Source organism: Oncorhynchus gorbuscha, linkage group LG01 (assembly GCF_021184085.1).
Source record: "Oncorhynchus gorbuscha isolate QuinsamMale2020 ecotype Even-year linkage group LG01, OgorEven_v1.0, whole genome shotgun sequence".
NCBI lineage: Eukaryota > Metazoa > Chordata > Actinopteri > Salmoniformes > Salmonidae > Oncorhynchus > Oncorhynchus gorbuscha.
Window position 1 is genome coordinate 97343790 of NC_060173.1, and position 27735 is coordinate 97371524.

General features: G+C 42.6%; 1 protein-coding gene across 2 annotated transcripts; it reads left to right on the forward strand.

Moving 5' to 3' along the window:
- The first annotated feature begins 3848 nt into the window (after positions 1-3848).
- Positions 3849-22295, forward strand: dnajc10 (DnaJ (Hsp40) homolog, subfamily C, member 10). Of its 2 annotated transcripts, none has more exons than XM_046367647.1 (22): positions 3849-3977; positions 4379-4683; positions 9775-9943; positions 10101-10151; positions 10242-10324; positions 10536-10667; positions 10864-11035; positions 11180-11223; positions 11319-11450; positions 11648-11737; positions 12120-12230; positions 12337-12451; positions 12873-13000; positions 14742-14858; positions 16557-16658; positions 16875-17030; positions 17426-17559; positions 17781-17834; positions 17954-18101; positions 19292-19414; positions 19801-19917; positions 21374-22295. In XM_046367647.1, the coding sequence occupies exons 2-22, from the start codon at positions 4450-4452 to the stop codon at positions 21383-21385; spliced, it is 2424 nt and encodes an 807-aa protein (XP_046223603.1). In that variant the 5' UTR covers positions 3849-3977; positions 4379-4449; the 3' UTR covers positions 21386-22295. The 2 variants fall into 2 exon arrangements, with proteins under 2 accessions (XP_046223603.1, XP_046223610.1); XM_046367654.1 differs by having other exon boundaries at positions 3853-3977; positions 4469-4683.
- Positions 22296-27735: the final 5440 nt, after the last annotated feature.

The following is a 27735-nucleotide window of genomic DNA, read 5'->3' on the forward strand; positions in this document are numbered from 1 at the left end:
CGCCTGAAGTGCCAGTCTGCCAAGATCTTCTAGATCGGCCAGACAACCTGAATCTTCCAGTTCCACCAGCCAGCCAGGATTTACCGGAGCCTACTACCTGCCTGAGCTTCCTCTCAGTACTGAGCTTCCTCTCAGTACTTAGCTTCCTCTCAGTACTAGGCTACCTCTCAGTACCAGGCTGCTTCTGTCCCGAGCTGCCCCTCAGTCCCGGGCTGCCCCTCTGTCCTGAGATGCCCCTCTGTCCTGAGCTGCCCCTCTGTCCTGAGATGCCCCTCTGTCCTGAGATGCCCCTCTGTCCCGAGCTGCCCCTCTGTCCCGAGCTGCCCCTCTGTCCCGAGCTGCCCCTCTGTCCCGAGCTGCCCCTCTGTCCCGAGCTGCCCCTCGGTCCCGAGCTGCCCCTCAGTCCCGAGCTGCCCCTCAGTTATGTGGGGATCAGGGTGAGGACTATTAGGCCATGGTCGGCGGAGAAAGTGGATTATCCCAGGACGCGAAGGAGAGGAAATAGGACATTAATGGAGTGGGGTCCACGTCCCGAGCCAGAACCGCCACCATGGACAGACGCCCACCCGGACCCTCCCTATGATCTTGAGGTGCGTCCCGGAGTCCGCACCTTAGGGGGGGGTTCTGTCACACTCTGGTCATTATATTTTGTGTTTTTGGTATATGTTTGGGTAAGCCAGGGTGTGACATGGGTTTATATGTTGTGTTTTCGTATTGGGGTTTGTAGTAATTGGGATTGTGTATGATTAAGGGTGTGTCTAGTTAGGCTTGGCTGCCTGAGGCGATTCTCAATTGGAGTCAGCTAGTTATCGTTGTCTCTGATTGGGAACCGTATTTAGGCAGCCTGAGTTCGCGTTGTATTTTGTGGGTGTTTGTACCTGTCTCTGTGTTAGTCACCAGATAGGCTGTAATTAGTTCACGTTCCGTTTGTTGTTTTCTTATATCAGTTATTTCATGTACCGCGATATATTTCATTAAAGTCATGAGTAACCTACACGCTGCATTTCGGTCTGACTCTCTTCATTCAACAGACGAACGTCGTTACACCAACGCTGGTCCGACCAAGCTGACTCCACACTCCAAGACTGCTTCCATCACGTGGACTGGGATATGTTTCGTATTGCGTCAGATAACAATATTGACGAATACATGACCGGATACAAACAGTGCAGCTATTCCCTCCGCAAGGCTATCAAACAAGCTAAGCGTCAGTACAGAGACAAAGTAGAATCTCAATTCAACGGCTCAGACACAAGAGGCATGTGGCAGGGTCTACAGTCAATCACGGACTACAAGAAGAAATCCAGCCCAGTCACGGACCAGGATGTCTTGCTCCCAGGCGGACTAAATAACTTTTTTGCCCGCTTTGAGGACAATACAGTGCCACTGACATGGCCTGCAACGAAAACATGCGGACTCTCCTTCACTGCAGCCGAGGTGAGTAAGACATTTAAACGTGTTAACCCTCGCAAGGCTGCAGGCCCAGACGGCATCCCTAGCCACGCCCTCAGAGCATGTGCAGACCAGCTGGCCGGTGTGTTTACGGACATATTCAATCAATCCCTATACCAGTCTGCTGTTCCCACATGCTTCAAGAGGGCCACCATTGTTCCTGTTCCCAAGAAAGCTAAGGTAACTGAGCTAAACGACTACCATCATGAACTACCACTTCCGTCATCATGAAGTGCTTTGAGAGACTAGTCAAGGACCATATCACCTCCACCCTACCTGACACCCTAGACCCACTCCAATTTGCTTACCGCCCAAATAGGTCCACAGACGATGCAATCTCAACCACACTGCACACTTCCCTAACCCATCTGGACAAGAGGAATACCTATGTGAGAATGCTGTTCATCGACTACAGCTTGGCATTCAACACCATAGTACCCTCCAAGCTCGAGACCCTGGGTCTCGACCCCGCCCTGTGCAACTGGGTACTGGACTTCCTGACGGGCCGCCCCCAGGTGGTGAGGGTAGGCAACAACATCTCCTCCCCGCTGATCCTCAACACTGGGGCCCCACAAGGGTGCGTTCTGAGCTCTCTCCTGTACTCCCTGTTCACCCACGACTGCGTGGCCACGCACACATCCAACTCAATCATCAAGTTTGCGGACGACACAACAGTGGTAGGCTTGATTACCAACAACGACGAGACGGCCTACAGGGAGGAGGTGAGGGCCCTCGGAGTGTGGTGTCAGGAAAATAACCTCACACTCAACGTCAACAAAACTAAGGAGATGATTGTGGACTTCAGGAAACAGCAGAGGGAACACCCCCCTATCCACATCGATGGAACAGTAGTGGAGAGGGTAGCAAGTTTTAAGTTCCTCAGCATACACATCACAGACAAACTGAATCGGTCCACTCACACAGACAGCATCGTGAAGAAGGCGCAGCAGCGCCTCTTCAACCTCAGGAGGCTGAAGAAATTCGGCTTGTCACCAAAAGCACTCACAAACTTCTACAGATGCACAATCGAGAGCATCCTGGCGGGCTGTATCACCGCCTGGTATGGCAACTGCTCCGCCCTCAACCGTAAGGCTCTCCAGAGGGTAGTGAGGTCTGCACAACGCATCACCGGGGGCAAACTACCTGCCCTCCAGGACACCTACACCACCCGATGTTACAGGAAGGCCATAAAGATCATCAAGGACATCAACCACCCGAGCCACTGCCTGTTCACCCCGCTATCATCCAGAAGGCGAGGTCAGTACAGGTGCATCAAAGCTGGGACAGAGAGACTGAAAAACAGCTTCTATCTCAAGGCCATCAGACTGTTAAACAGCCACCACTAACATTGAGTGGCTGCTGCCAACACACTGACACTGACTCAACTCCAGCCACATTAATAATGGGAATTGATGGGAAATGATGTAAATATATCACTAGCCACTTTAAACAATGCAACCTTATATAATGTTACTTACCCTACATTATTCATCTCATATGCATACGTATATACTGTACTCTATATCATCGACTGCATCCTTATGTAATACATGCATCACTAGCCACTTTAACTATGCCACTTTGTTTACATACTCATCTCATATGTATATACTGTACTCGATACCATCTACTGTATCTTTCCTATGCTGCTCTGTACTCATTCATGTATCCTTATGTACATATTCTTTATCCCCTTACACTGTGTATAAGACAGTAGTTTTGGAATTGTTAGTTAGATTACTTGCTGGTTATTACTGCATTGTCGGAACTAGAAGCACAAGCATTTCGCTACACTCGCATTAACATCTGCTAACCATGTGTATGTGACAAATAATTTGATTTGATTTGAAGAAGGAAAGAAATTCCACAAATGAACTTTTAGCACCTGTTAATTGAAATACATTCCAGGTGGCTACTTTGAAGAATCAAAGGGTGGCTACTTTGAAGAATCTCAAATATATTTTGATTTGTTTTACACTTTTTTGGTTACTACATTATTCCATATATGTTATTTCATATTTTTGATTTCTTCACCTATTTCTACAATGTAGAAAATAATTAAATAAAGAAAAACCCTGGAATGAGTAGGTATGTCCAAACATTTGACTGCAACTCATTATACAGTATGTTTCTTGTTGTGGAACACTGTATAGCCTATAGCTCAAAAACACTGTTAATGAAAAGGTTGCTTGTGAAGTCGATCAGAGGGATACAGGTCTATCAGGGCACAATGAGACATGCAGAGAGAGATGAGGTGATTTTAAACCTAACCCCAGCTTTAACCGTAACGTTAACCACACTTCCAACCTTATTTCTAACCCTAACCTTAAATTAAGATCAAAAAGCAAATTCATTGGTGGTAACTAGTGACAACCGTTATGGGCAGAGGCTCTGTTTCCGGGCGTGATTACGTCACTCAACCACCGTGAAGATTCCAGTTAGTTTAGCCAACTCAACACTTACCACCCGGCGACTCCCGGACCCAGACCCGGATAAGAAGTGGGCCAACAATTCACTCGGTCAAGGTAACGTTAATTTGCAAGATTTCAGAGTATGTGCATTTCATAGATAATGCGTAGAGAAAATATCTGATCTCAATGATGAGGTAGGTAGCTGCAATAACATTAATTTAGCTAGCTAACGTTACTTGTTAGGCAGCTAGTGTGGGCTCTACCGATAGAGCTAGCTAGCTTTACAGAACCGCTTTTAAAGAAGTAATTTATTTTATGATTATGATCTGGCGTTTCTACGAAGAAACAATAATCTGATTTAAATAAATGTTGCATATGTGTTCATAGCTAGTTGGCTAGCTTAATTTGTTTTAGCTTGCTAACTTGGCACATTTTGTCACCATGCAATCATGTCTCTAGTTGAGAACACTTTCTGAAAAATCACTTTGGAATTATTGTGATCTTATCCTACCCAGCGTGAGGTGTGTGACACTAACAACTTCAGAGATTCAGCACTGAAACACTGTGTTAACTGAGACCTGTGGCAATGGAATCTCTATCGCCAGCAAAATCGCGACAAGCTTTTCAAGTTCAGAATCAGCAGATGCCTTGGAGCAGGATGTTGCTGGGATCACTGATTGTCTTCAGTTGTCTGGTAGCTTCTGTGTCCTCTGATGAGGATTACTATAAGTTATTGAAGGTGTCCAGAGAAGCAACAACCAGAGAGATACGACAAGCCTTCAAAAAGCTAGCTCTGATCATGCACCCGGATAAAAACCCAGTGAGTAGCCTGCCCTATAGGTAGATATACACTACCTGTCAAAAGTTTTAGAACACCTATTCATTCAAGTGTTTTCCTTTATTTTTTACTATTTTCTATGTTGTATTGTTGGAGTGAAGACCACAAAATTAAGAAATAACAGAAATGGGATCAGGTAGTAACAAAAAGTTTAACAAATTAAACCAAAATATATTTGAAATTCTTCAAAGTAGCCACCCTTTGCCTTGATGACAGCTTTGCACACTCTTGGCATTCTCTCAACCAGCTTCACCTGGAATGCTTTTCCAACAGTCTTGAAGGAGTTCCCGCATATGCTGAGCACTTGTTGGCTGCTTTTCCTTCACTCTGCGGTCTGATTCATCCCAAATTATCTCAATTTGGTTGAGGTCGGGTGATTGTGGTGGCCATGTCGTCTGATACAGCACTCCATCACTCTCCTTGATCAAATAGCCCTTACACAGCATGGAGGTGTGTTGGGTCATTGTCCTGTTGAAAAACAAGTGGTAGTCCCACTAAGCCCAAACCAAATGGGATGGCTTATCGCTGCAGAATGTTGTGGTAGCCCTGCTGGTTAAGTGTGCCTTGAATTCTAAGTAAATCACTGACAGTGGTACCAGCAAAGCACCCCACACGATCACACCTCTTCCTCCATGGTTTACGATGGGAAATGCACATGCGGAGATTAGAGGTCGACCGATTACGATTTTTCAACCGATACCGATTATTGTAGTTAAAAAGCCGATACTGATTGATCGGCCGATTTTAAAATAATAAAAAATGTTTTTATTCATTTGTAATAATGACATTTACAACAATACTGAATGAACACTTATTTTAACTTAATATAATACATCAAGTTCAATTTAGCCTCAAATAAATAATGAAACATGTTCATTTTGGTTTAAATAATGCAAAAACAAAGTGTTGGAGAAGAAATGTAAGAAAGCTAACGTTTAAGTTCCTTGTTCAGAACATGAGAACATGTGAAAGCTGGTGGTTCCTTTCAAATAATGCAAAGTGTTGGAGAAAGTAAAAGTGCAATATGTGCATGTAAAAATCCAACGTTTAAGTTCCTTGCTCAGAACATATGAAAGCTGGTAGTTCAATATTTCCAGTTCTTCAATATTCCCAGGTAAGAAGTTTTAGGTTGTAGTTATTATTGGAATTATAGGACTATTTCCCTCTATACCATTTGTATTTCATTAACCTTTGACTATTGGATGTTCTTATAGGCACTTTAGTATTGCCAGTGTAACAGTATAGCTTCCGTCCCTCTCCTCGCTCCTCCCTGGGCTCGAACCAGGAACACAACGACAACCACCATGCAGAGCAAGGGAAACAACCACAGGCTCAGAGCGAGTGACGTTTGAAACGCGCACAAACTAGCCAGCCATTTCACTTCGGTGACACCAGCCTCATCTAGGGAGTTGATAGGCTTGAAGTCATAAACAGCGCAATGCTTGACGCACAACAAGGCAAAACGCACGAAAGTGCTGTTTGAATGAATGTTTTTATGCGCCTGCTTCTGCCTACCACCGCTCAGTCCGATACTTAGATGCTTGTATGCTCAGTCAGATTATATGCAACGCAGGACACGCTAGATAACATCTAGTAATATCATCAACCATGTGTAGTTAACTAGTGATTATGATTGATTGATTGTTTTTTTTAAAGATAAGTTTAATGCTAGCCAGCAACTTACCTTGGCTTACAGCATTCGCGTAACAGGTAGTCTCCTTGTGGAGTGCAACAAGAGAGAGGCAGCTCGTTATTGCGTTGGACTAGTTAACTGTAAGATTGGATCCCCCGAGCTGACAAAGTGAAAATCTGTCCTTCTGCCCCTGAACGAGGCAATTAACCCACCGTTCCTAGGCCATCATTGAAAATAAGAATTTGTTCTTAACTGACTTGCCTAGTTAAATAAAGATTAAATAAAGGTGTAAAAAAAAAGTCCAAAAACACAGATTTTCCAATTGCTATAAACTTGAAATCGGCCCTAAGTAATCGGCCATTCTGATTAATCGGTCGACCTCTAGCGGAGATCCTCCATTCACCCACACCGCATCTCACAAACACACGGCGTGGTTGGAACCAAAAATCTCCAATTTGGATTCCAGACCAAAGGACACATTTCCTCCGGTGTAATGTCCATTGTTCGTGTTTCTTGGCCCAAGCAAGTCTCTTCTTCATATTGGTGTCGTTTTTAATAGTGGTTTCTTTGCAGCAATTTGACCATGAAGGCCTAATTCACGCAGTCTCCTCTGAACAGTCGATGTTGAAATTAGAGGTTTGCCGATTTAATTGGGGCCGATTTCAAGTTTTCATAACAAATCGGCAATCTGACTTTTTGGGCGCCAATTACATTGCAATCCACGAGGAAACTGCATGGCAGGCTGACCACCTGTTACGTGAGTGCAGCGTCAAAAGGACCTTGTGGCTACAAGGAGCCAAGATAAGTTGCTAGCTAGCATTAAACTTAACTTATAAAAAAACATTCAGTCTTCACATAATCACTAGTTAACTACACATGGTTGATGATATTACTAGGTTGACTAGCTTGTCCTTACTTTGCATATAATCAATGCCGTGCCTGTTAATTTATTATCGAATCACAGCCTACTTCAACTTCGCCAAACGAGTAAAGATTTAACAAAATTGCATAATCGTTGCACAAATGTACCTAACCGTAAACATCAATGCCTTTCTTAAAATCAATACACAGAAGTATATATTTTTTTAACCTGCATATTTAGTTAAAAGAAATTCATGTTAGCAGGCAATGTTAATGAGGGAAATTGTTTCACTTCTCTTGCGTTCAGTGCAAGCAGAGTCAGGGTATATGCAACCGTTTGGGTTGCCTGGCTCTTTACGAACTGTGTGAAGACCATTTCTTCCTAACAAAGACCATAATTCATTTGCCAGAATTGTATGTATTTATGACAAACATTGAAGGTTGTGCAATGTAACAGCAATATTTAGACTTGGGGTTGCCACCCGTTCGATAAAATACGGAACAGTTCCGTATTTCACGGAAAGAATAAACGCTTTGTTTTCTAAATGATAGTTTCCGTATTTTACCATATTAATGACCAAAGGCTCTTATTTCTGTGTTTATTATATTATAATGAAGTCTTATTTCATAGAGCAGTCTGACTGAGCAGTGGTAGGCAGCAACGGGCTCGTTCATTCAAACAGCACTACTGCATTTGCCAGCAGCTCTTGGCAATGCTTGACATACAGCGCTGTTTATGACTTCAAGCCTATCAACTACCGAAATTAGGCTGGCAATACTAAAGTACTAGAGAGAAATACTAAGGTATAGAGAGATAGTTAACGCGTCATAATTCCTATAATAACTACAACCTAAAACTTCTTAACTGGGAATATTGAAGAACTGGAAATATTGAACTATCAGCTTTCATATGTTCTGAGCAAGGAACTTAAACGTTGGATTTTTACATGGCACATATTGCACTTTTACTTTCCAACAATTTGCATTATTTATTTAAGACTAAATAGATTTTAGTTCAAATGTGTTCATTGTTCATTCAGTATTGTAGTAATGACAATTACAACAAATATATTGTGGCAAATCTCTTCAAGATTAGGAGCGTTTGTCACAAATTAAGTGGGAAACTGTCAGCAAAATCAGTTATTTCGAACAGGACAGTACCTGTGTGCTTGTTTCTCCGTTCTGGTCCACCCAGGCCGCAGGCAAGGTCAAGGATAGCAGGGTTCGGTACACGAATCAGGTTTTCGGTAGGTCGAGGTCCAAATGCCAACAGATAAGTCCAAACAGTCAGCTCATACATGGTAAATCCAGCCTATATATATATATATCTTTCTCTATGGTTCACAGATCCTTCCAGCCCTTTCTCTCTCTCTTCCTGGTTTGTCTTGACCCCTTATCTGTGGATCGCCCCACCTTCTGAGGGTTTCCCTTGCTTCTGAGAATTGTAGTTTTGGCAGTCGGACATTTTGTGATCTGTAGTTCTGATCGGGGTGGCCATTTTAGTGATAGGGCAGAGCCCCTTTATTAGTTCACATATCTGACATTTATCACTCAACCCCCTTCTTTGCCAGACAATATATATGGGCCGATTGAATCGGTATCTGCTTTTTTGGGTCCTCCGATAATATGTATCTGCATTGAAAAATCATAATCGGTCGACCTCTAGTATAGATGTATCTGTTACTTGAACTCTGAAGCATTTATTTGGGCTGCAATCTTGGGTGCAGTTAATTGCAGATTTCTGAGGCTGGTAACTCTAATGAACGCATACTCTGCAGAAGAGGTAACTCGGGGTCTTCTTTTCCTGTAGCGATCCTCATGAGAGCCAGTTTCCTCCTAGCGCTTAATGGTTTTTGCTGCTGCACTTGAAGAAACTTTCAGTTATTGAAATTTTCTGGATTGACTGACCTTTATGTCTTAAAGTAAAGATGGACTGTCGTTTCTCTTTACTTATTTGAGCTGTTCTTGCCATAATATGACCGCCAGGTGCACACTGTTTCCTCCGACACATTGGTGTGCGTCCCCCATGGACCTCGTGGTCACGGCTGGCTGTGACAGAGCCTGGGCTCGAACCCAGAGTCTCTGGTGCCCTGGACCACTGCGTCACCCGGAAGGCCACAAATTAACTTTTTAACAAGGCACACCTGTTAATTGAAATGCATCCCAGGTGACTACCTCATGAAGTTGGTTGAGAAATGCCAAGAGTGTGCAAAGCTGTCATCAAGGCAAAGGGTGGCTACTTTGAAGAATTGTTTAACACTTTTTGGGGTTGTTTCATAGTTTTGATGTCTTCACTATAATTCTACAATGTAGAAAATAGTAAAAGATAAAGAAAAACCCTTGAATGAGTAGGTGTGTTCAAACTTTTGACTGTGTGTGTTATAACATGTTAAAATGTAACTTATCATTGGCTATAACATATCACAACATACTGGTGATTTCCTAGACTGGTCCCAGATCTGTTTTTGCTATATTTCTTCATTCTATGGTCATTGTCACAACAAAACGGCACAACCACGTCTGGTAGCAGGCTAGATATTTTCTACAAAGTCCAGTACTTAATTTGTTGCTCTGTCCAGCATGATGAAACTGCCCATGACAAGTTCCTGAAGGTAACCCGAGCCTATGAAGTTCTGAAGGATGACGATCTGAGGAAGAAGTATGACAAGTATGGAGAGAAGGGTCTGCAGGATGAGCAGCAGGGAGGAGGACGATATGAGAGCTGGAACTACTATAGAAATGAATTTGGTAAATCTTTTTTCTTTTGGAGTAGTCTAAGAATGTGAAATGTAAACATTGACAAGAAATATGAAGAAAGGGGATTGATACGCCACTGCTAACATACAACATTTTCAGTCATTTCCTCAGGACGTTGGTGTGACTTGTCATCTTACTCTTTCTGCAGGTATCTACGATGATGACCTAGAGATTGTCACTTTAGATAGGGGAGACTTCGGTAAGTGATGTCACACTATTCCGAACCTTCAGAGCCATCCTTTCTTGTTGGGGTATGTTTGTTGTTATGATACTGACTCTACTACTATAGATGCAGCAGTGAACTCCGGGGAACTATGGTTTGTCAACTTCTACTTCCCTCGTTGCCATCATTGTCACGAGCTGGCTCCCACGGTAATACTTTCCTCACTCACTGTAAAAGTGCATTCTGCAATATTTTCTGCTATTCATTGGTTGTTTCATATACTTAATTAAAATGTCCATTGAACAGTGGTAGATATTGCAGATGGTACCTTTGTTTAAGTCGTCTTCATTTATCTTTTGATAATTGTTATCTATGTTTAATATTTCAACATATTATGTTACTTTGTGTGTGTGTCCGCAGTGGAGGGAGTTTGCTAAGGAGATGGATGGAGTGATCAGGATAGGAGCAGTGAACTGTGGAGACAACAACCGACTGTGTCGCAGCAAAGGCATCAACAGCTACCCCAGCCTCTACATTTACAAAGCTGGAATGGTAGGAGAAACGTCACAGCTGTCTGTTAGGATAGCTGTGTCATGCATCACGTAGCCTGGTTAAACTAGACTGAATGCTACCCTCACCATGGTTTTAGCACATCATTCAATCTGTTTTAAACAGGCTACGTATCACTCACTGCTCATGGTGTTAGGAACAACCCTCTAAAACGCATCCCTTTCTGTCGTCCCAATAGAATCCAGAGAAATACTTTGGAGATAGGGCCAAGGAGAGTTTGACTAAGTTTGGAATGCAATTTGTGAAGAGCAGAGTTACAGAGCTGTGGCAAGGCAATGTCTTCACTGAGATTGAGGCAGCATTTTCATCTGGAGTTGGATGGCTGATCACCTTCTGTGCTGACTCGGGAGGTAAGACGGGCTGTTAAGGGTTACGTTGAGATGCTTTGTCATGTTTACAAATAAAGACTTTTAGTCAGAAGTAGTGAAACCAATATGGTAGGAATAGTATTTTCTATACAGTTAAAATATGATCTGTGTTTGATCTCTTCATAGACTGTCTAGAGTCACAGACGAGGCAAAAATTAGCAGGAATGTTGGTAAGTCCTCATTGAACCCATGCTGTATGTTTACCTTCTCATGAGCATACATTGTTATTGTGACTGAAATGTCTCTTCTCTTGTGTTCTCTTCAGGAAGGTCTAGTGAACGTGGGCTGGATGGACTGCTCAACACAGGCTGAGTTGTGTGACAGCTTTGAGGTGACCACCAGCACCACAGCCTTCTTCCCCCCCGGCAGTTCACTGAAGAACAAGGGCAGCGTGCTGGTAAGAGAGGCCCATGTTTTAGTTTTGTTTGCGTACACTAAAAACAATGCATAACATGAAATGTATTTGTAAGTGAGAAGGAGAAACCCAGGATGGGTTTATCAAGAAGCCTCACCATACATGGCTTAGAGAACACTTTTTATTTTATTGACATGAGATGATAGAATCATGACTGTTCTGTTTCATCACAACAACAGTTCCTGCAGAGTTTGGATACCAGAGAGATCTATGGAGAGGTGATGCAGCATCTGCCTGACCTGGAGGCTCTTACTAAGGAAACCTTCCAGGTACAGTAATAATAACCCAATAATCAAATCTAAGGTACAGTAAAAATCATCTGTATTGCCATCTTGTACCATCATATATTTATTGTGCCTGGGGGGGGTTTATGTCTTAGTGCAGCGTCCTCTGTGCTGTCCAATCTGTGAGGCAGACTCAGTTGTTGAAGGCAGACTCGAATGTTGTGGATGTTTGAGTGGTGTGCTGATGTTCTTTCCTCTTCCTAGTAATAATATACCTACCTACTAAAAATAACCACATATATTTGACATGAAATAATCTGTTGTCTGACATGATTTCAGTTGAGAAAACACCTGTGGTGGTGATGCTGAAATATTTAGGAAAAATACAGTTATTGTGTTCTATTCTATTCTCCATCGGTCTCTGTAGAGTAAACTGGCCCATCATCGGTGGCTGGTCAGTTTTTCTTTCGGACAGAAGACCATGGCATCTCATGAGTATAAGAAGCTCAAGGCTCTTCTGAAGGCAGCCCACATACAGGTAAGGTCTGAAATCCACAATGAATATCGCTCTGATTCACTGTTCATTCACGTCACTGATTCAGTCTGGATGTTTAATACTGCCAGTACTCTGTGCTTTTTCTCAGGTGGGAAAGGTGGACTGCCTTACTGACTCAGAACTATGTGTCTCCTTCTACATTCAAAAGCCCTGTATCGCTGTCTTCAAAGGCCTTGGGATTCATGACTTTGAAATCCACCATGGTAAGTCAGCGTCTTATTCGAACTCAATCGATTTTGGTATTTTTTCTCTGTATTTCACTTGGCATTCCTTTTCACTGGTTGTTGTATACATATGCACATTTGTATATCTACTCGGGGGGGCTGCCGAGTGGTGCAGTGGTCTAAGACAATGCATCTCAATGGTACCTGGTTCGAATCCAGGCTGCATCACATCCGGCCGTGATTGGGAGTCCCATAGGGCGGCGCACAATTGGCCCAGTGTCGTCTGGGTTTGGCCGGGGTAGGCTGTCATTATAAATTAGAATTTGTTCGTAACTGACTTTCCTAGTTTAACACAATTATTCTCAAATTTTTCTTGTTTTGTTTTTCATGAGAGCTTGAGTGAGTAAGATTTGCAATCTATTTCTTATAAATGGCAAATAAACTGTTTCTGTTCTCCCAGGGAAGGATGTGCTGTATAACATCATAGCATTTGCTAAGGAGAGTGTCAGCGCCCATGTCACCACTCTGAGACCAGAGAACTTCCCCAGTGATGGAAAGGAGCCCTGGCTAGTTGACTTCTTTGCTCCTGTAAGTATCAGCCTAATGTTAGTGACTAATACTCTACTTGCTTATCGATGTTCACAGTTGACTACGTGTTGACATGTATTTGAAAGATCAAATCATATTGTATTTGTCACATGCGCCGAATACAACCGGTGTAGACCTTACAGTGAAATGCTTACTTACAAGCCCTTACCCGACAATGAAAAAATAAGTATTAAGTAAAAAATATAAAATAAAAGTTACAAATAATTAAACAGTAAAATAACAATAGCGAGACTATATACAGGGGGTACCATTACATAGTCAATGTAATTGAGGTAATATGTAGGTAGGGTTAAAGTGACTTTGCATAGATAATAAACAGAGTAGCAGCAGCATAATAGAGGGGTTTTGAGTAGCCCTTTGATTAGCTGTTCAGGAATCTTATGGCTTGGGGGTAGAAGCTGTTAAGAAGCCCTTTGATTAGCTGTTCAGGAGTCTTATGGCTTGGAGGTAGAAACTGTTAAGAAGCCATTTGGACCTAGACTTGGTGCTCCGGTACCGCTTGCCGTGCGGTAGCAGAGAGAACAGTCTGACTAAGGTGGCTGGAGTCTTTCACAATTTTTGGGCCCTTTCTCTGATACCACCTGATATAGAGGTCCTGGTTGGCAGGAAGCTTGGCCCCAGTGATGTACTGGGCCGTACGCACTACCCTCTGTAGTGCCTTGCGGTCGGAGGCCAAGCAGTTGACATACCAGGCAGTGATGCAACCAGTCAGGATGCTCTCGATGGTGCAGCTGTAGAACCTTTTGAGGATCTGAGGACCCATGCCAAATCTTTTCAGTATCATGAGGGGAATAGATTTCGTCGTGCCCTCTTCACGACTGTCTTAGTGTGTTCAGACCATTTCAGCTTGTTGGTGATGTGGACACCAAGAACTTGAAGCTCTCAACCTACTCCACTCCAGCCCTGTCGATGAGAATTGGGGCATGCTCGGTCCTCCATTTCCTGTAGTTCACAATCATCTCCTTTGTCTTGATCACGTTGAGGGAGAGGTTGTTGTCCTGGCACCACACAACCAGGTCTCTGACCTCCCTATAGGCTGTCTCGTCATTGTCGGTGATCAGGCCACTGTTGTGTCATCGGCAAACGTGATGATAGTGTTGGAGTCGTGCCTGGCCATGCAGTCATGAATGAACAGGGAGTACAGGAGGGGACTACAGGAGCACGCACCCCTGAGTGGCCCCCGTGTTGAGGATCAGCATGACGGATGTGTTGTTCCTTACCACCTGGGGGCAGACCGTCAGGAAGTCCAGGATCCAGTTGCAGGGGGAGGTGTTTAGTCCCAGGGTCCTTAGCTTAGTGATTAGCTTTGAGGGCACTATGGTGTTGAACGCTGGGCTGTCGTCAATGAATAGCATTCTCACATAGGTGTTCCTTTTGTCCTGGTGGGAATGGGCAGTGTGGAGTGCAATAGAGATTGCATCATCTGTGGATCTGTTGGGGCAATATGCAAATTGGAGTGGGTCTAGGGTGTTTGGGATAATGGTGTTGATGTGAGCCATGACCAGCCTTTCAAAGCACTTCATGGCTACAGATGTGAGTGCTACGGGTTGGTAGTCATAAACTAGGTGTGGCTATTAAAATAATAATCTGTTGGTGACTAACATTAATCCCTGAAAGTAAACAGACTTTATTGTTGTGTAAAGTGGACTAGATCCTGTTGAGTTGGCTGAGACATTGGGTGAGGTCCATGAACAAATACTAATATACGGTTTCCTTGTAGTGGTGTCCGCCCTGTCGTGCTCTCCTCCCTGAGCTGAGGAAAGCCTCGATCCAGCTGTTTGGTCAGATGAAGTTTGGAACGCTGGACTGCACCGTGCACGAAAGACTCTGCAGCACGGTGAGTGTCGGGAGAACATAGCATAGTAAACCCAAACCGCCTAGATGTGCTATTCTTCTATGTATTCCACAATATCTGCTTAGATGTATTGAGAGAGCCTGGTTGCCAGTCTGTTCAGCTAGCATTCTTCTTCTTGTACTCCATGTCGTGTGCATATGATGCGGTGTAAAATTAGTGGAATGTTAGCTAAGAAGACTGCCAACTTGGCTAGTGTTGCGGAGCCAGCCATGCAAGACTGTTGCTCCCAGAGTTTAACTATGTCCCCAAATCATGGCCCTACTCTATGACATAATTTCTCATTTTATTTTTATTTTACCTTTATTTAACTAGGCAAGTCAGTTAAGAACAAATTCTTATTTTCAATGACGGCCTAGGAACAGTGGGTTAACTGCCTGTTCAGGGGCAGAACGACAGATTGTACCTTGTCAGCTCGGGGGTTTGAACTTGCAACCTTCTGGTTACTAGTCCAACGCTCTAACCACTAGGCTACCCTGCCGCCCTAATGAAGGTTTTTATGATTGAAGTAAATAATACGCGTTTCATTCAATGAACTTAGTATGACTAGTATCAACAAAGGCGTTTTTATTTATTACTTTAGCATTTTTACTGCTTTCCTCTGGGCTGTGTGGCATATAGGCATAGTAGAGCTGTCATTCACCTGGCTGTGTTGTAGCAAGGCTAGCCGTAGGGCTATCATTCACCTGGCTGTGTTGTAGCAAGGCTAGCCGTAGGGCTATCATTCACCTGGCTGTGTTGTAGCAAGGCTGCCGTGGGCTATCATTCACCTGGCTGTGTTGTAGCAAGGCTAGCCGTAGGGCTATCATTCACCTGGCTGTGTTGTAGCAAGGCTAGCCGTAGGGCTATCATTCACCTGGCTGTGTTGTAGCAAGGCTAGCCGTAGGGCTATCATTCACCTGGCTGTGTTGTAGCAAGGCTAGCCGTAGGGCTATCATTCACCTGGCTGTGTTGTAGCAAGGCTAGCCGTAGGGCTATCATTCATCTGGCTGTGTTGTAGCAAGGCTGCCGTAGGGCTATCATTCACCTGGCTGTGTTGTAGCAAGGCTAGCCGTAGGGCTATCATTCACCTGGCTGTGTTGTAGCAAGGCTAGCCGTAGGGCTATCATTCACCTGGCTGTGTTGTAGCAAGGCTGCCGTGGGCTATCATTCACCTGGCTGTGTTGTAGCAAGGCTAGCCGTAGGGCTATCATTCACCTGGCTGTGTTGTAGCAAGGCTAGCCGTAGGGCTATCATTCACCTGGCTGTGTTGTAGCAAGGCTAGCCGTAGGGCTATCATTCATCTGGCTGTGTTGTAGCAAGGCTAGCCGTAGGGCTATCATTCATCTGGCTGTGTTGTAGCAAGGCTAGCCGTAGGGCTATCATTCCTCTGGCAGTGGCATAGAGCCATACTAGGGCCATCATTCTAGCCCTGTCACCTGTGATTGTGTGGTGAGCTCAGTATCCACTTTTCCTGGCCAAAATAAAGATGTTCTATTTTATATCCTGATCACATCCCTGAGAATGAACCAAATGAAAAATGTTTGTGGTTTTGATGGATAACTGAATGTGGCAGTGGCTACCACAGTTATGTAACATACTGTATGTCCTATGTGCCTGTTTTCGGTCCACGCCTACGCAACCACCTTGATATTTAATCAAAAGTAGTACTAGCTACCAGTAATGTTGTGTTTGTGTTTTCAGTATAATATCCATGCCTACCCGACCACGGTAATCTTTAACAAGTCCTCCATCCATGAGTACGAGGGACATCACTCTGCTGACGGAATCCTGGAGTTCATACAGGTGAGAAGCTTACCATTAGCCTAGTTCACAGTATCGGTCCATCTCCTTTCTAGCCAGTGCTTATAGTGCCACAGAAGTTTAAAACTAAGAGACTCAACATAGTTACTTCATGTACCTTGTGGAGGAAACGTCCCATTGCCAATAGCCTTAATTGTCTGTTACTGTTATACAGTACATCCCTACTGTAGTGACTCCTCTTTCTCCCCACTCTTCCAGGACTTGGTCAACCCCACTGTGGTGACCATGGACCCAGACAGCTTTGCAGAGCTGGTGAAGAAGAGAAAACGCAACGAGACCTGGATGGTGGACTTCTATGCCCCGTGGTGTGGGCCCTGTCAGGCACTGCTGCCCGAGTGGAGGAGGATGGCACGGGTAGGTAGTGGATTGTAGGGTGGTAGGCTGTATCGAATACCTACTAGGTAATAGGCAGTAGGATGGTAGACTTCTTTGCCCCCTGGTGTGGGCCCTGCCTGGCCCTGCTGCCGGAGTGGAGGAGAATGGCACAGGTAAGTTCAGTAGGTACAGCAATAGAGCTTCCACTGATGTGTTCTCTGGATATTGAGGGCTTGAATCTAGCATAGATGGAGAGATGCATGATATCTATCAAGATGATAAAATATTAGCATTATCTCATTTTATTCTAGGGTGGGTGGGTGTAATCAACAAATCCAACTTAAAGCATTTGTCAAGATTTTTTAAATGTTAATTCACTCTAGCGAATAATTTGTTTTCTCCCTGGTTTTCTGTCTGTTGATGTCTCTTTTCAGGCGGTGAATGGTATGATAAAGGTGGGGACGGTAGACTGTCAGAAACACCACTCCTTCTGCCAAGGAGAGAGTGTCAGAGCCTACCCTGAGATACGCCTCTACCCTCAGAACGCCAACCGACGAGACCTATACCAGTATGTACCTTACTGTTCTTTCAGTCTTACTATAGTTACTGTTTACGTGTTCTACAGGTTACACTAAGTTTACATGTTTTAAAGTATACATATGGCTTACATGTTGTAAATTTTACAGTAAGTTATGTTGTAAAATGTACATTAAATGATATTGTAACGTTTACATTAAGTTATGTTGTACAGTCTGTAAATAAGAGTGCTGTTTTTATTTCTCTCACCAGGAGTTACAACGGCTGGCACAGAGATGCTCACTCTCTCAAAGTCTGGGCTGTGGGGTAAGTTCTCTCCTCCTGTGTTTCTGTCCTTGCCTTTTAACAGTCACCATTGTTGGAACCTTTGTATCTGATTTGTAGTCAACAGAAAGGAATTCATACAGTGTCCGTCTGTGTCTTAGTACTCTCCCAAGAGCATCAGTGGATCTGACTCCAGATGACTTCAGGAACAAGGTATTAGGAGGGAAGGATCACTGGGTGGTGGACTTCTATGCTCCGTGGTGTGGACCATGTCAGCACTTTGCCCCAGAGTTCGAGGTCCTCGCTCGGGTAAGATATTTTCTCCACTCCTCCATCTCTCAAATGCATGTTTCCTGGCCCGTTTTCATAAAGCATCAGAGTAGGAGCACTGATCTAGGATCAGGCATCCCCTGTCCATGTAGGCTGATCTTATTTATTATCATATAAATGGTTCAACTGATCTACTCTGAGACACTTCATGAATATGGCCCCTATTCATGCTTATAATATGAATACATTGTTATGTTCATGCTACAGCGAAGTTATTGTACTTTATACAACGGGTGGGTCTAATCCTGAATGCTGATTGGTTAAAACCGCATTCTAGCCTCTGTCTATTCCACAAGTTACCACTGGCTGAATCTATGAAGTTAAAATGCCTATTTACTCTGTTCCATCTGACTGTGCAATCCACTGTCTCGTCAACCCATCCAGGCAATTTATAAACTTGATCTCCACTATAAAAAGCATCTAGGCATTCTTACATTTCTTTTAGACTAACATTTCATTTTCAACAGCGGAGATTTGAATAAAACTTGCTGTCTGTCTCTCCGACATTTGCAACATTGTTTCAATATTCAAATTGGATCTCCAGCTGTCCCATAGTAAAGAACGTGTCGGAGTCGGGACGAGAGATGCAAGCAGGCAGCGTTTCTCCGGCAGTAGAAATCATGAATCAGCTGGCATCATTTTTATGGATATATACAAATAAATGTCAATTGAAAACAGGTAAAACCATATGAAGCTCAGCTAGTTTACAGTCTTTCCAGCTTCAGTTTGAAATGATTGTGTTAGCCTAGTTGGCTAGCTCCTCTGAACAACAGTGTCCTGACGAGAGAGCATATTTTCTATGCCAGGCAAAACCTTGCCTCGTCAACTCATTGTTATGGATGTCAAAACAAATGCTGCTACTGTTGTTATTCGGGCTGCACTGTTTGAAGTGACTAAGTTAACCGTTGTTGGCTAAGAACAGCCCTTAGTTGTGTGCTATTCAGTAGTGCACTACTTTTGACCAGAGCCCTATGGATAATGTAGTGGTTCTAATGTGTTGATTCACTGGGCGGCCAAATCTTTGGATGCTTCCCAAATGACACCCTATTCACTATGTAGTACACTGCTTTTGACCAGAGTGTTATGGGTCTCCCTATGGGCCCTGGTCAATAGTAGTGCACTACATAGGGAAAATTGTGCTTTTTCTGATGTAATCTTTTTTTGTCTAGATGGTGAAAGGGAGTGTGAGGGCAGGGAAAGTAGACTGTCAGGCCCACTACCAGACCTGTCAGTCAGCTGGCATCACAGCCTATCCCAGCGTCCGATTCTACCCACACCTGGGCACCAAGAAGGTAAGAGACTCCTGATTGGTAACTTTTTTTTGAATGGGTTATCTATTTATCCAGGTAAGTTATTTAGAAGACTTCATATTAACGACCTGACAAAGAGGCGACAATGATAGTTTTTCATCATAGCAGCTTATCGTTATCTTACTTATTCTTGTCCTTATTAGAGGACAAGCTGCAAGTTAAATACATTTGATTACTATGTATCAGAAGTTCCAGTAGTTAGATATTCTCATTGAAACTTGTTTAACTGTATATTTGATGTAGTATTTTTCTTTGAGGACCTCTTGCCTAATAATACCATTTATATCATTAGAGAGGCGGAGTCAGTCCCCCAGAGCACTGTGCCCTAACTAGTCCCTCCATCCATCCTTCCATCCCTCTGTCCCCAGCGTGACCAGGGAGGGGAGCACGTCAACAGCCGGGATGCTAACAACATCGCAGACGTCCTCCACCAGAGGCTCCAGCAGTTATCTCCATGGTTACAGGGCAAGGCGGACAACTTCAAGGTAAGCTTCTTACGCAATTCAGAAACTCTGCAATCACCATTTTGCTTTTTAATCTTAGTAGCTATCTCTTACCTTTTGCAGTCAAGCGGAAATATATTATTCTCTGGCACAGACTTTTAGGTGAGAGTTTGGGTTTTTGGCTTTGGCTTAGCTAATTCAGGCAAGATTAGCTAAACCTAAGCCAAAGCCAAAAAAGATAGTCATCTTGCCTGAATTAGCTAAGCCAAAGCCAAAAACCCAAACTCTCACCTAAAAGTCTGTGCCAGAGAATAATATATTTCCGCTAACACTTTTTTTTTTTTATTATTATTTTTTTTAGGCCCATCCATCACCTCCACGCCCCTCTTCGGAGGACAAAAATAAAAGTTTTTACTTATTTTCATTTTGTTACGTATTCAGAGCTCATGACTTTTTCCACATTTTGTTATGTTACGGCCTGATTGTAAAATTGATTACATTTAAAAAAATTCCCCTCGTCAAATTACACACACTACCCCATAATGACAAATCTAAAACAGGTTTTTACCAAAAAGACAAAAAAAAATAAAAAATTAGATTTAAATAACCATTCAGACCCTTTACCCACTCTTGCTCAGCTTGGCTGAGCACCAGCTCTAGGAAGAGTCTTGGTGGTTCCAAACTTCTTCCATTTAAGAATCATGGAGACCACTGTTCTTGGGGACCTTCGATGCTGCAAAACATTTTTGGTACCCTTCCCCAGATCTGTTTCTTGACACAAACCTGTTTCGGAGCTCTTGCTCTGACATGCACTGTCAACTGTGGGACCTTATATAGACAGGTGTGTGCCTTTCTAAATCATGTCCAATCAATTGAATTTACCCCAGGTGGACTCCAATCAAGTTGTAGAAACATCTCAAGGATGATCAATGTAAACAGGATGCACCTGAGCTCAATTTTGAGTCTCATAGCAAAGGTTCTGAATACTTATGTAAATAAAGTATTTCTAAAACAAACTGTTTTCCCTTTGTCATTATGGGGCATTGTGTGTAGATTGATGAGGGCAAAAAAAATATTTAATAAATTTTAGAATAAGGCTGTAACGTAACAACATTTGGAAAAAGAGAAGGGGTCTAAATACGTTCCGAATGCACTCTACATTCTACACACATTTTACATATGTGGCTTTTATTTTTTACAGTAGTTACATAGCAAGAATAAAGTATTTTGATATACGTTACATTGAGATGGATATTACTTATACATCATCATGTTTTCACTCACAACTATTATAGAACATTAACTTATAAACCCACCCCTCAGCTACTCTGTCCATCCCACCTGTCTCTGTAAACAGCTCTCTTATGATTTCCATGTGCCATATTTTTCAACTGCTAATAGTTAGTTGAAGTGACTTTGGATTGAGTTGGCTCAGTGTATCAAACCACAATCACATTCTCTCTCTCTCTCTTTTTTGTTTTTCTCTCTCTTTCTGCAGGATGAGTTGTGAGTTCAAGGGGGTCGATTCCACTGAGATGGTTTTCCTTATGGAAACATAAAGGATGGACACGCCTGCGCGCACACACACACACTTAACAAACAAAAAGACTCTGAGAAGAGATTTGTTTCTGCATGGAGGATTACTGCCAAGGAAAGAAGACGTTATTGAAAGGTTACCTCAGTATTGTCGTACTGTCAAAACAAACCTGTTTCTCAACTGATTCAATGATAAGGAAAGACTGACTCGCTGTCTTAGGTTTTATTAGTTCTATAGGTGAAGTGTGTCCATATGGTAGGTGTCGACCTGCCTGATATCTGAATGTACTGTCTGATGTAGATTGGGGACAAGATATTTTATGCCTATATTTATGATACAAAATGGCAGTTTATCAGTTTATAATGCGCCTGCCAATGTCAATGCTTCTTGTTGATTCAACTTGAACCATTTGAGTGTAGTGAACAGTGTTTTATTCATTCTGTGAAGTGACCACACTGTACTGGCTGTGTTGGTTGTATTATTATGATGATACCAATCTATTTGTTTGTCTGCTGACAGTAGGGTTCAGTATGCAACCTCCGTATACAGTAAAACACACAAACACAGTTTAGAAAAGACATCCTGTACACTGAAATCAATTAACAGAACATATGTTACCAATTCACTCCACAACATTCATTGATATGTTACTGTTTGCCATCACTGAAATGTGAATGGAAATGGTTTGATTAGTTGTGGGATGATGCAGTCTTGCAAAAGTTTTCTGTCATACCAGAAATGTGGGAAATCTAGCACGGTTTTATATAATGTCTTTGTAATCTGGTATTTTCAACTTAAAATACAATACTATCTTTGGATGATGTTTGATAGTAACTTATGTGGGAACTTGTAGTCTTGAAAATAAAAAAACTACAATGCTGAATAGTGTCCCTTTAAGACACTCCACAGGGGTATCCTTCATTTCCTTTCAAGTTGTTTTGCACGGACTCTTGTATTGAGCAAATATCATGTTTAAAAAATCTATAAACAGTGTATTCGGGAAGTATTCAGACCCCTTTTTCCAATTGTTGTTGTTACAGCCTAATTCTATGTTGTTTTTCCTTATCAATCTACACAAAATACCACATAATGACAGCAAAAACAGGTTTTCAGAAATGTCACATTTACATAAGTATTCATACCCTTTGCTCGGTACTTTGTTGAAGCAACTGTGGCAGCGTTTACAACCTTGTCTTCTTGGGTATGACGCTACAAGCTTTGCACACCTGTATTTGAGAGGTTTCTTCCATTCTACTCTGCAGATCCTCTCAAGCTCTGTCAGGTTGGATGGGGAGCGTCACTGCACAGCTATTTTCAGGTCTCTCCAGAGATGTTCGATCGGGTTAAAGTCGGGGCTCTGGCTGGACCACTCAAGGACATTCAGAGACTTGTCCCTAAGCCACTCCTGCGTTGTCTTGGCCATGTGCTTAGGGTCGTTGTCCTGTTGGAAGGTGAACCTTCGCCACAATGTGAGGTCCTGAGCGCTCTGGAGCAGGTTTTCATCAAGGAGCTCTCTGTACTTTGCTTCATTCATCTTTCCCTCAATCCTGACTAGTCTCAGTCCCTGCCGCTAAAAACATCTCCACAGCATGATTCTGCCACCACCATGCTTCACTGTAGGGATGGTGCCACGTTTCCTCCAGACACTTGGCATTCAGGCCAAAGAGATCGATCTTGGTTTCATCAGACCAGAGAATCTTGTTTTCCTATGGTCTGAGAGTCCTTTAGGTGCCTTTTGGCAAACTCCAAGTAGGCTGTCGTACCTATTACTGAGGAGTGGCTTCTGTCTGGCCACTACCATAAATAACTGATTGGTGGAATGCTGCAGAGATGGTTGTCCTTCTGGAAAGTTCTCCCGTCTTCACAGAGGGACTCTGGAGCTCTGTCGGAGTGACCATCAGATTCTTGGTCACCTCCCTGACCAAGGCCCTTCCCCTCCGATTGCTCAGTTTGGCCGGGCTGCCAGCTCTAGGAAGAGTCTTGGTGGTTCCAAACTTCTTCCATGTTAAGAATAAGGCCACAGTGTTCTTGGGGACCTTCAATGCTGCAGAAATGTTTTGGTACCCTTCCCCAGATCTGTGCCTCTGCACAAGCTTGTCTCAGGGCTCTACGAACAATTCCTTCGGCCTCATGTCTTGGTTTTTGCTCTGACATGCACTGTCAACTGTGGGACCTTTTTATATAGACAGATGTGTGCCTTTCCAAATCATGTCCAATCAATTAAATTAATCACAGGTGGACTCCAGTCAAGTTGTAGAAACATCTCACGGGTGATCAATGTAAACAGGATGCACCTGAGCTCAATTTCGAGTTTCATAACAAATGGTCTGAATACTTATTTACATAAGGTATTTCTGTTTTTATTTTTAATTTTTAATACATTTGCAAAAAAATGTCAAGCTGTTTTTGTTTTCTCATTATGGGGTATTGTGTGTAGATTTGAGGGAAATAATGTATTTAATCCGTTTTTAGAATAAGGCTGTAACGTAACAATGTGGAAAAAGGGTAGGGGTCTGAGTACTTTCCAAATGCACTGCATATTTAAATGCCATTTAACTATCAGTTCCAAAAAATATCCACTAGATGGCAACAGAACAATGTATTGGTCTTCTCATGTTTAGCTCAGATTACATTTCATTTTATTTGTCACTTGCACCGAATACAACCGTTGTAGACTTTACCGTGAAATACTTACTTATGAGCCCTTTCCAAACAATGCAGAGTTAATATTTAAGAAAAACTTGCTAAATAAAAAAGATGTCTAATAAAATGTTTCTACAGTTGCTGACTGTCTTTTGCTAGTTAATCTCTGATTCAGAGGGGTTGGGTTAAATGCCGAAGCCACATTTCAGTTGAATGCATTGTTGTACAACTGATTAGGTATCCCCTTTCAATGCAATTACTGGGATAATTAGGAATATGTTATTTATGCCAGCAATATTTTGCTTATTGTAAGAGGATTCTGCAAACTGTGGTTGGTACAAAGTTTAAGAATACATGTTCTGTATGTTGTCTATTTCAAAAATAGGATCCCAACTATTTTAAGCTGACTGTACTTCTGTGTAAGTCAAAGTACTAGCTACAAAATGTGGAATTCATCCATTTATGTCTTTGAACAGTTTATTATAGCCATCTTTTGACTGAGTTGATTTTGAAACAAGAAGTTGGTATTTCCAGGTTCAGAGGACACATGGGCTGAGTTTAGACAGGCAGCCCAATTATGATCTTTTTTCACTAATTTGGTCTTTTGACCAATCAGATTGGCTCTGAAAATTATCTGCTGTGGAGTTAAACATTTTTAAAAATCTAAATACACCCAGTTTCCCTTCCAGGGCAGATTACTTTGTGCTTAAATTATAGATTGTTATTGTATCACTTTTTATAGTGGATAAGCTAGAATTACAGTACAATGTTACCAGTGTCATGTCATGGCTGTTCACTCTAGCGTGACACACTCCATGGTCCTGTTGCTTCCAAGAGATCTTCTTCTCCCGCCCTCTCTCTATCCTTCTCTCTATTGCTCTTGGATGACAAATGAAGGTGACCTGTCGTCTGTGCAGTGTTATCAAATATATGCTAACAAGAGGTTGCCTGCTCCCAGAACCATGACTCTGACTGTCTGTGCTCCATCTACAGTCCCCTCTCTGCCAGACAGTGGTGAGAAAGTGCCTGAAAGAATAACTGACCTCAGTATTTCACACGCTAAGGAACTGCTGACAAGAAAAACTGTCTCCTGGGTCTCCTTTCCCTTCTTCATTTCCTGTGACACCGTAGGGTAGGCTTTCATGAACATCATGGGCCCTTATCAGAAACATATGTCCAAAAACCTTCAACAAATATAATATGATTGAAATTGTAGTTTTACTGTAGGGGGATGCACAAATCAATGGCTAATGTACATGGTGGTATTGTTTCAGGTGTGCCTTTGTTAGTACACAATACATTAAGAAAAATCACCCAAAAGTTCATGCTAATCAGTGTAACAGTAATCCCATGCAGCCTTATTTACATGTTGGAACACTGGAACATGAGATGTAATCTAAACCTCCGTTAGGATGATAGAAACCCTCATTAGTTCCTTTAATGATTTTCTATTATGTCATTATTTCTATACAGCCTACACTTTATCGTTCTGAACATTTAATGCAAGTGGGGCGGGTGTGGCTTTCTGACAATGATTGCAAGAACAACTGCTGCCCGATTTGAGGGCTCCAATGCATCACCCCAAAACATCTGCTGTCGCTTGTTAACGCTTGATCTGATTTAATTTAGGCCTAAGGTGCATTTCCACATAACACCATCTGGGCGACGAAACAACGGAGTCCCATTCATTTTCAATGGAGTGAAGTGGGCGGGGATCGTTGGGCGATGTGAACATGACGTGTGAACAAGGCAGGACAAAAGTTGGTGAAAGCTGAACCTTATGCAAATACTCTGCGATATTGCGATGCTATTGACCAATTGAAGCTCACTGCAGCCCAGCCTTTACTGATACTTAGCACTACCTACCTTGCTTGCTAGCACCAACATGAGGGCGAATCTACCGTGGCGGCTATCCAAATTATCATGTTATATGGAAATCCCCTCTAAGGGCACTATTCAATCCATAGGTCTGAAGATCCGCTTTATAGTGTGATTGACAATTAAAAGCTATGTTCCCGTGGTTGCGGACACTGCATTAACACTAAACGCTGCATAGGTCGGTTCAATCGGAAATTACCTTTACATTTATTAACGCGTATCTTCCGCAATATTTCGCAGATATAGATTGAATCCAGCACTAATTGTTATAAGGCTGTTGTTTGTAAATTTGGGATATCAATTTGAATTTCCCTGTAACACTTTACTCAACACAGTTCTAATTTCATAAAGTCATTATTTGAACTTTTCTGGCAGACACACAGACGTTTCTGTCCTTGATACATGGGTAATATGTTTCTCAATTTGTCTTAATCGGTGTAAACATATTCCAAAAAACGTTATTTAAAGTTAGCACGCTAAAGTAAAGTAACACCAAGAGTCCCATATGAGTAAGCAGAGTAACCTTTTGCTGCAGCGAGTTGAAACACTCCTGGTTTCCAACATGGTAACAGTTACACAGGAGTTAGCATAAACTGTTACACAGGAGTTAGCATAAACTGTTACACAGGAGTTGGCATAAACTGTTACACAGGAGTTAACATAAACTGTTACACAGGAGTTGGCATAAACTGTTAGACAGGAGTTAGCATAAACTGTTACACAGGAGTTATCATAAACTGTTATACAGGAGTTAGCATAAACGGTTACACAGGAGTTGGCATAAACTGTTACATAGGAGTTGGCATAAACTGTTACACAGGAGTTGGCATAAACTGTTACACAGGAGTTAGCATAAACATCATTACTGTGCAGCTCTATTATTTGGAGTTGGCATAAACTGTTATTGGCATAAACTGTTACACAGAAATGTCTTTGTTAAACACAATCTAGTTTTTAAAACTTTAGATCGCTCCACACATGTTTCATCCTTGGCTGCTACAGTAGCTATTTAATCTGTCTTTCAGTCCACGGCTGGCCTTCATTTGTTTGTGATTCCAGCAGCAGACAATTTTGCTTGATCATTTCTCCTTCAATTTCATGTGAATGTTTTCTCAGGTGCTGATTGTTCACTGCCACGAGTGAAATGTTTTCAGTGCTTTAGGTCTACTGCCAAGCCAGATCCAGGTCCCTCTCCTCCATTTTGTTAGGGCCAATTCCTCTGTGAGACTAAAGTAATGCTAACGTAATGCTCCACGTGCACACACACACACACACACACACACACACACACACACACACACACACACACACACACACACACACACACACACACACACACACACACACACACACACACACACACACGCACACACGCACACACACACTACCAAAGCAATCCCCCCTTCGATCTGATCTAGAGAGCCACAGCTCATGTCGGTGATGTGGGAGGGTTTGATTTAAAGTACCATAAACCTTCACTCCACCATGCCATAGCAGATAACTAATTGTAAGCACTTTCACATGTGCCCAGAGCTGTGCTAGCTGTATGATGTAATGCATGCCCTGTCCCTGGGCATGCATTACGCCTACATGCACGCCTACAGTACCAGTGGGCTGGACAGGAGGATTATCCCTGGTCACAATGGACATATTGTGAGAGTTTGAACTAAACATCAAGGGCTTGTAGCATGACATCAACAAGAACAAAAGGAAAATGCAGACTAGGCAAACCCTGAGACTCAAAAGAAATCCCTTTGAGTGTAGTGTACAAATAATCTCCGCACACTTTTGAAAATACTTAC